This window comes from Fragaria vesca, linkage group LG7, assembly GCF_000184155.1.
Source record: "Fragaria vesca subsp. vesca linkage group LG7, FraVesHawaii_1.0, whole genome shotgun sequence".
NCBI classification, from domain to species: Eukaryota; Viridiplantae; Streptophyta; class Magnoliopsida; order Rosales; family Rosaceae; genus Fragaria; species Fragaria vesca.
In genome coordinates, this window is record NC_020497.1 from 11,243,070 (window position 1) to 11,252,943 (window position 9,874).

The 9,874-nt window shown below is 38.2% G+C and overlaps 1 protein-coding gene across 1 annotated transcript; it reads right to left on the reverse strand.

Moving 5' to 3' along the window:
* Positions 1 to 3,078: 3,078 nt before the first annotated feature.
* On the reverse strand, positions 3,079 to 5,466 carry LOC101294302. Its single transcript, XM_004307102.1, has 2 exons — positions 5,381 to 5,466; positions 3,079 to 5,108 (listed from the first exon to the last, which is right to left on the reverse strand). Exon 2 carries the CDS (start codon positions 5,095 to 5,097, stop codon positions 4,048 to 4,050), a length of 1,050 nt encoding a protein of 349 aa, XP_004307150.1. The 5' UTR covers positions 5,098 to 5,108; positions 5,381 to 5,466; the 3' UTR covers positions 3,079 to 4,047.
* Between the last annotated feature and the right edge of the window lie 4,408 nt (positions 5,467 to 9,874).

Consider the following 9,874-nt stretch of genomic DNA (forward strand, 5'->3'; position numbering starts at 1 on the left):
AAAGAGAGAAACAACACTTTGTGAGAAGAAGTCGGCTCGGGCTTGTGATGTGGCGCGATGTACTGGCACAGGAGTTGCTGAATTTCTAATGAGAAGGTAGGATGAACTATTGGAGTACTAGAGAGATAGAGTGATTTTGTCGTAAGGGAGCTGGGCAGTCGGCGGGTTTCTTGACTGCCGGAGGGGCTAGACATCTTCCAAATTTGATCTAAGCAGAACATGTAGAAGTTTTAGCATATCAGGCGGCAGTGAACTTTGTCTTAGAGCACAACATGATGCCGGTTATGATAAAGACACGTTCAACGGCGGTAACAACAGGTTTCAGTTAACTCGAATTTGAATACTGACCTTGCTGGAAAGGATATTTGATGACATAGGAGAGTCAGAGTGCTCTCTTCCAAATGCGAAGATATGTCACACAAACCAAGGTTGCGCCTGCAGATCACGCCCAGTACCAGCAACAGGAGTTGCCTTTCTTTTTCTACCCCTACGCTGAATCTGCTGTCGCGTGATTCTTATAATTTCAATAATGGGATCACATCATCAACAAGAGTTAATAATCATCCTGCAATGGGATCTTGTCCAACTGAAGGTCTAAAAATTGCAACGGTATGTGACAACCAAATTTTCGCTAAGAGCTGATGCTGCAACCGACCTTACAGTTCTCATGATCCTGTTCATCATATGAACCGGCATCTCCAACATGATACCAGCAAAGTCATCCGATAAGGCAAAGAATTCTACTGCAAATATAGCCTTTGAACTTTTGCATGCTGATTCTGAAACTCTCTTCAGCAAGATATGCCCACAACATCAACTCTTATCGGCATATGCACATTAGAACCTTTAGTTCTGGAAAAAATCCCTCCGAACCCTTTCAACCTGTTTAGTGCTCCAACAAGGTCATGACAAAACAGAGCCTTTGTGTTCTTCCCTCCCAAATTCAAGGCATTGCAAAGATAATAGTACTAGAGAAGAGCCTGTTCTCACCATTAATGAGTCGAACATGCCGCACACCAGGAGGCTGCGGCCTTGTTCTGAACTTATTTGATGATGTATTAGAGGGAGCATAATGGTCTCTGGAACGTAGGGCCTTCTACAGCTCTATTTGCACTCCGTCAAGCATTGCTAAGTTCCTTTCCTTTATAGCTCAAACTTCAAACAGAAGTCTACAATCATACAAGAATCAAGAACCATGAAAAGAATATCCATCAAACAACAGACCAAGATCATAATTACACTTCTCACAACTCATCTACAGGTGACATACTGACCAAGAAACTTCTTTTCCTTTTCAAGATCATTTACTCATTTTTTTTTTTTTTTTTCCTTTTGAACGGTGGAAACCAGAGTTAGAACAAGTATCATTTGAGCCAAAGAACTCAACAGAACCCAACATTGGCATAATTATTTGATAACCGATACCACTTGGAAATCAAATAATTTTTTGATCACCCGAGTATTATCCCCTCTTCTCTACACCAGAACCATAACTCAGTTCCTTCTGAAAAAGCAAAACATCGAAACACTAACCCAATTGAGGTTAAAGCTTTCCATTGTCTAAGAACAACCGAAAATAATCATGTTTCCTTCTTTAAACAGTTATGCAGATACTTAACTGACAAGCAACCAAAGAAACTTTAGACAAGCAACCAAAGAAACACATAAAACTTCGGAATCCAACACTCTCGATTATTCTTAATTTATCTACTTGGTATTTAAGACCCAGTGTGTGTGTGTATATATATATATATATAACAAGCAAGTCAGAAACCAAATATAACCAACTTAAAAACAAGTTACCTAGTTTTGTACTATTTCTATTCTCACATTCAATCACTCAGCTTCTGGTGTATATTCAGACCAAAAAAGGAAAGCTTTTAGTGTATAGGTAACAGAAAAATGGAATTATATTCATGAGGCAGATACTTTATACAAACATGATTACAATAGATAAAGTATACTCATGAGTTTTTTTGTAACAAACCGCTTGCTAATACATATATGTACTTTCTAGCATGTTATACTACCGTGACCCTGATAGCCCAGTAATTTACATTGGTGTTGCTAGATCTACCAAGCAAATTATTAAATGTACCTAACATTATTTTTTATACCAATTATACCCCTACTTGAATAGAAAAGATGAATAAAAAGGCAGATGAAACTGCAGTGTTCCAGGAACTCCTCCTCTGTCTCTAATCATTGTTTAGTGCCGTTTGATGAGAAAAGAAGAAGGAAAAAAATTGTTTGGGATAGACTTGAAACTTGTGTTTCGGCGAACAAGTTCATCATGATCGGGGAATTGGTAAGAAGAGTATACAAACCTCTTGCTCAACAACTCCCTTGATCGGTAAAGCCTCTATTCGTTGAGGTACGCATGGAAAAGAAACATTCATGAGGTAGAAAGGATTTTCCCAGTTACTCATCGATCTCCAACAGAATTCGTATTACTGGCTGCAACCACTACCACCACACACTGACACACCCTAATTCTTTACTCTTCCGATCCGAGAACCCAGACTCCCGCAATGACAAGATTGGAGATTTTGGGGCCAGAGACCCGTAACCTGCAGCGATACCCACAGAGCTGAATAATTGCCAAATCCACTTCAAGCTCAACGCCAAATCCCACTTCAACCCGTAATGGGTTTCCAGAGCAGTGGAACATATCAAAAGCCAAACCAAAGGATTTTTTATTTTTATTTTTTTTTCAACAGGATCAAAACAGAAAAGGTAAAATAGAGGGTTTGAGTTTGTTCTATCTTTCCTTAATTGTTTTCCCATAATCTTTGTATCTTCGTTAATGGAAGAGAGAGCACGAGGTACTGGATATAGTTTTTAGAATATATGCTGGGTGTAAATAGATATAGAGGTAAAATTAACCAAAATTAAAGTATCGGGTCTACTTAGTTATTTGCTGGGTACATTTAGAAGCACCCATTTATATTCACACAGATATACAAGCCTCAAGTAGAAATTGCCTACTTTTAGAGATGACAAGACCACTGCAAGACCATTACGCTTTCAATTATGATTCTTCTTTTTTCAATTTCCAGGAGAGTTAATTTTGAAAGCTATATATACTAATAGCCGTTCTTTTAGTTTGTTATAAAGACACATACATATGAAAAAGGCATTTCATTTTTTTCCCTTTTTTTGAATAGTATATGAATAAACAAAACATGTTAAAATGAAAGGAATGAGTGAAATGCAAGGAATTGAAACCAACGAAAAAGAATTGCTAGATATTTCTTACATTGATTTATCAATCTATCATTCTATCTATAAAAAGTTCAGATTCTGAATTTCCAATCTACCCAGAATACCGCTCCATACAATACATTATAAATACTGGTTTTGTAATTCATAAAACATACCTTCAATCCCATCAGTATGAGAATTACATTTGTTTTAGAACATTCTGGGAAAAGAAGATCATTCATGAGATTTCTTACACCATTTCAAAAACTATATCCATGACACAGAAATGATATTTGTGCACCACAAGGTCGATGCAAAAGTAAATTAGCCACCAGAATTTAGACAACCATTAGTAGTAAACATATATGTCAGACACACAAACACACACATATGTATATATATGTATGTGTGTATGTATATCCACACCCACATATGAGTCATATCATATACTAAAGATAAGAAAAGGCTAAAACGCTTAACTAAATAAACAGATTTGCATAGTTATAAACTTACTTTAGTTCTTCCATTTATTCCTTTTCCTTATCAGAAGCAAATGAAAAAAAGTCAAGGACTTCAATATCACCAAGAAAATCATATGTTTTCAACTGTTGTTAGTGACTGATATATAAACATAACTACAAACTTCAAAAGAAGTTTAACTTAAATTACCAGTCCTAACCTTGCCTACAATGGTGAATCAGTCCTTTCTCCCTATGCTACTGTGCACTCTAACCTTCAGTAACAACCTTTTTCCTAACATCTACTCCACCCATGCGTCAGAAGAAAGAAATGAGTTACGGGAGGTGAGCAACAACAGATACCTAGACACACTGTCATAGTTGGTTAATCTTCATCATAATCTTCCTCATCCTCATCTATCTTCCTAGTCAAATTGGCAAGTTGCACGGGATCAATGGCCATTGTTTCCATGCCCGTCAAAGGCCAACCTAGGAATTCCACATGCTTCATATCAGGAGTAAACTGTGAAGACAAATTAGCAGGAACAGGAGCAGTAGCAGTAGCAGTAGCAGTAGCAGTAGCAGTAGAAGGAGCTGGAACAGGACCATGAACAGCAGCTGATGTAGTTGCTGAGTCCTCATTTTCATTCAAGTCCACATTCAAATCAAAATTCCGAGCTGCTATTTCTGCACTATTGGCACCTGAAATGTTTTCCTTTGACCCTTTAGGCTCTATAGCATCATCTCGCAACTCAAGGGGTTCATCAAGCTTGTCCTCGTGCTTACTAATATCCAAATCATCCTCGTATTTCTCATTAGGTGCACTTATCTCCCTCCCTACTGTCCGACTACCACGTGGGCGACCTCTAGGCCTGCCCCTACCCCTTCCTCTTCCCCTTCCACTTCCAGGGGTGTTACCAGCATCATGCACCATCATACTCGCCTTGGACTCTTCATCAGTATCAGTGTCTTCATCATCAGCAACTAGTTTCCTCCCCCTTCCTCTACCTCTACCCCTTCCTCTGCCACTTCCAACAGTATTACCACCATCAATCATCATCTTACTCCTCTTGGTCTCATCATCACTCTCGGTATCCTCATCATCGACACTCACTTTCCTTCTCTTTGCAACCGAACATTCATCCCCAACAGCATCAGACCCCCCTAAATCAGGAACCTTACTGACAATATCCTTCAAGAAATCAAAAACATTAAACGTCTTCACACACTGTTTCAAATGCAGAGAATTCATGGTCTTGGCTCCCCTCTTCAGCGTAATCTCATAAGTCCGGTCACACAAATCCTGCAGAAACAGCTCCAAGGCTTTCGAAACCAGGAGCGGCACAGCCAGAGCTATCTTCCCAACATCCTCATCAGTCTGCATAATCTTCTTGATTCGAGCAGCGGGGAAACGAGTATCAAGCTTCTTCCTCATGATGTCAAACTCTGACCATCAAATCCAAAATCAGCCAAAAAATCCCAAAAAGTAAAAACAAAACTAATCCAAATCCACGCCTAACATCAAATTAGATATCAACAAAAACAAACCAAAGCTATCGAAAATCAAGCCTCTATTGCAATTAGAAATTAGAAATAGATAAGTATGTAAGAGGTTGAAAGATGAGAATCAATTTAACACATAAACCCTAGACCCTAGACCCTAAATTAACACCTGTGCAAAGCCCCAAATAAGGAAAAGAAGAGTTCAGAGGACAAACCTGTATGACTACGGAAGCGGCGGAGAGGGACGATCGAAAAGAATAAGGGCACGAGGAGAAGCAGAGAAGTGATGAAGACGAAGAAGAAGAAAAGTCATGTAAAAGGAAAAGAGAGGAGGAAGAGGAAGAAGAGGGTATAAATATGTTGGGCGGTCAGAGTAAGGATTCTAATTTTTAATTTCCAGAAGGAATGAGATAAGTGTAAGTTATTGTCTGCTAGGGTTTGGGCTCGGGTCGGGTTTGGGCTTGGATGGTTTTTTTCGACAAGTAAAAAGAAACACAACAAAACTCCTACTACAATCAACATTTAAAAGAGTCAAAGTAGAAAGCCTGACTAGCTGCAAGAGGAAGAGATATGTTCTAAGCTTGTGTTTCAAGTTGATGTCCCAACTTTGCAATAGCATACGTCACAAAATTCTCTTTTCTCGATGAATACGTGTGAAGAAAACTTGTCCAATTTGAGAGGCAATGAAGAGAATGTTTTTAACAAAAACTTGAATCTTCTAAGGGGTACAGAAAGCACCGTTAATGGAGTCAATAAGGATTTTTGAGTTCCTTCAACCAAAATTTTATGATATATATGGATCCAAGCTGCTAATGTCTCGCACATAATGCAGAAGCTTCAGCAGTGAGAATATCATTAGGACCAATATTTTTGGTAAATGCTAGATAGGTTGACCATCTGCATCTCTAAAAACAAAGCCGGATGAGGCAGAATGCTTCTAAACAGATCTATAAAAAAAATTAAAAATTGAGTTTAAGTGTTTAAGGAGGAGGAGCATGCCAACGAATAGGTTTAATAAACCTGTAAAATTTCTTAGGGTGACCCGCATTAATAGTAAAATAATAACAAAAAGATACGCTACAGAGTAAACAGGGTGGACATTAGGTCATGATTGTAGAAACGAGTTTTAAAGATGAACTTGAACACTAGGAAAAGTCAACTGCCGAACATGTTGAGCAAACTTGCAATGTAGGTATAGACTAGGAAGCACGGAAGCGTCGCCATACTCACGTAAGCATGGAAGCGTTCGGAAGCGCGCTTCCGAAAATAATAGATTTGGAAGCGCAACGGAAGATTCCGATTTGGAAGCGTGTTTCAGCCGAATTGGTAGCGCGTCTCAGAAAGAAAAAGGAATCTATGAGTTTGATCAGATCTCTTTCTAATCTGTCGTTTGTTCTTGTGAAAAGGAAAAGAAACAAAAGGAGAGAAATCCGAAATTGCAGGAAAAACATACACCTCGGTGAATTCGTCTTGTGGGAAGGCTTTGGGCTTCAGTTTCTTCTTCAGCTTCTGTTCTTGAAGGTGTTAGAGGGGAATTTTGGGAGTGGTGATTGTTTTGGGGTGACAGAGTTGATGGGAAGAGGAGAGGAGGGGAAAGGAGGGTTGAGAATCAGGGGTGTATGAGAGTGAAGGTGGTGGTCTGGTTGTGGGTTTTCAGATTGGGATAGTTAGTGGGTAGAGTGGGGTGGCATGGAGACTGAAGGGGAGAGAGAAAATGGATTTTACTGAGGATGTTTTTAATATAAAATTCTGGTCTTACAACTCTTCACCTAGCTAATCAACAATTGGGGTATTTTTCTAATAAAGTCGGAAAAAGGGGTATTTTTCTGGCATTTGCATATTGTGAAAGTGTGGAGAAAGAAGAAGCACTCTTAGACCTAGTGATGTGAGTATTTAGAATAAAATTAGGAAACGTTAGAAATATGGTGACATTTATTTATTAATATATAAAATATATATAATTATTTAATTTCAACGCTTCCAAAACGCTCCACTTCCAATAATTTTTGAAAAAAAAACACTTCTGCGCTTCGCTTCCACGTTTCCGCTTCTGTTTCCATGCAACGTAGGGTATAGATGATTAACTGTTTCTAAAGTAGATTGACAAAAACTTCTATCAACCTACAGATTAGTAAAGAGTCTATCTCTCGTAGCAAGTAGAATGAGTTGCCATGCAAAAAGTTTAACTTTAGGTGGAACATATACAGAGCTTCCACATCTTCTTTAAAAGAGGAGTTTAAGAGTGAGTTTCTAAATTTTGAGTCAGTAAACGAGATGCTGAGTTTATAAAGAAATTTCCATGGCCCCTTAGACAACAATTCAAATTATTAGTTTGAGGAAAATACAGGAGAGGAGTAACCTGGATAGGTTCTTCTACTTTGTGAGGTAAGATCGTTTTTTCTTGGATGGTTGGAACAACGCACCTGAATTCCTCTTTTTATAAAACAAATGAGTCAAATATAACTGAAAAATTAGGCCTGGCAGAATTGCACATAACACAATAACACGACAAGAAAACGAACAAAATTTTAGGGAATTTTTTTAGGTTTATAGGTTTGGTTTCATATAGGGTCACCACGATAAGAACACAATTTTTAATGGTTTGGTTTAGGGTTAAACCGTTAATACAATAAAACCATTTACATAAGGGTAATTTTATAATGTTTACTATATATAAGAAACCCTAGGGCAACTATTTTGTCCATCACACTCTCTTTCACCATAGATACTACAAACTCAACTCTGAAGAAAAATTGGTAAGTTTTGCAATATATTCATTAATATCTATTTTTGTTGTTACAAGAAATTCAAAAAAGAAAAAAGAATAATTAGGTATTATAAATTTTTTTTTCTGAATGGGTTTTAACGGTTAACACGATATTTTATGGTTTGGTTTTGGTTTTAGCATCATCGTTACGATAGGTTAACGGTTTATTATGGTTTGACATGACAAATATACGAAATGATGTTAATCCGACATGAACACGACCGACATGGTGTTTTTCCAAATCTATGAAAAATGCTTCATATTTTTTAGACCCGAAAGCCCAGCACGTACGGCTCGAGATTCTCATTATTTGCCTCTTGTCCCTTACGAGTAAAATCTTTTCGCTTTCAGATCAGCGTAGATTTCCTAAGAAATGTAGAGAGGAATGTCTGAAAGTAAGTGGTATCTCCAAATGACGTTAACCTAAGTGTAATCAATGGAAACCCACAACAAAAGGGGAAGATGACATATATGACGAAGAGCAGGGATTCCTATCATGGGAATCTTATAGACCAGTGAATCAATAACCTAGATTGTATGACCAATTATAGTCGATCAAGATTTTCATAGACGAGTATTCCGCCTATTAGATAACCAAAGTAGCTCCCCAAGGGAAGCTGATATCCTCGTTGGCTACAAGGCAATCCATGTCCATGGCAGACCTCCTTGTCAGAACACGATTCCCAAGTCAAGGCAATGCCCCCATCTCTATTAGTAAGGTATCCCTCGTTGTTCTCCTTACACTTGGTTGTTTGTTTAGTAACTCTTCTGTCTAGTGTAGCCAACAACTCACACTTTGCTTGTCCTTCAATGTGGACTAGTGCAAATCTTATATTGCATTTTTTCGTGTAGCCCCCAACTCACACTTAGTTGATGTGGTACGCAAGTCTCGGCACAAACTCCTACACTTTTTCTTACACCAACAACACACCTGAACCTAATATGTGGCTCATATATATCAAGTAAATTTTCAACTCTGATACTAAATTTTCATGAGCCCCGAGTACGCAGCAGAATTTTTCTCTTATCTTTCACAAAGATATGCGAGCTCCGTGATAGCGCCAAAGTTCCTTGCTTGAACTCCAGCCAGCTTATCTCTTTACAACACCTTAGTTCTGGTAGGTGAGGGCCTTGCCAGGCCAGATTTACGCAATTGTGTGCACACTCTTCCCCTTTCTTTTAGTAGATTGCAAGTGTTTCCCCTCTCACAAGTGTCAAGATTTTCTCGTTGTTTAGATAGATTATGGAACTAGCATTCCTATTAATTGATAGATAGAAATCAAATTACATACTATATATAAATGGAACTCTCTTTGGCTAATCCGAATCCGAGTTTTCACACTATGGGATATGCGATATTTATCCTACTCACTATGAAAGTTACATACCCCAACTTCCTTAGAGACGCTCCGGGGTTAATTAAGCTTCAACGCCCGAGTTTGGTGTACCGGGATTAGGTCAAGTACACTCACTACTACAAATCTGACCAATAACCACATTGATCAAGCGTGGTAAATAAGGCCAAAAGCCACACTTAAATGTGTCCAAACCCTATTGCAACGCTGCAGCAACATTTTATGGCAACGTGGGCAATAGGCCCGTTGCAATCAGGAAAACAACCACATTTTTATATATGTGAGTGTGGGTTTGTTGTTCCTCTTCTGACAATCATGTGGGTCATTCTTTAAAAAAAGAGAAAATTGTCCAAACAATGTCTCACATTTTGGAAAAGCTAACTTTTAGTGTCTTACTTTTAAAAAACTTCAAAACCGTATCTCACGTTTTTACCGCGATCGAATATTGGTATCCGGTACCGTTAGTCCGTTAAAAAAATTGACAAATGAAGGTTATTTTTGTCTTATCCTTTTTATTTTTCTATTTTCCTTCTCTCTCTCTCTGAAAAAATCCGCCCTTCTTTCTAAAGAAAATCCTTTCACTTCAT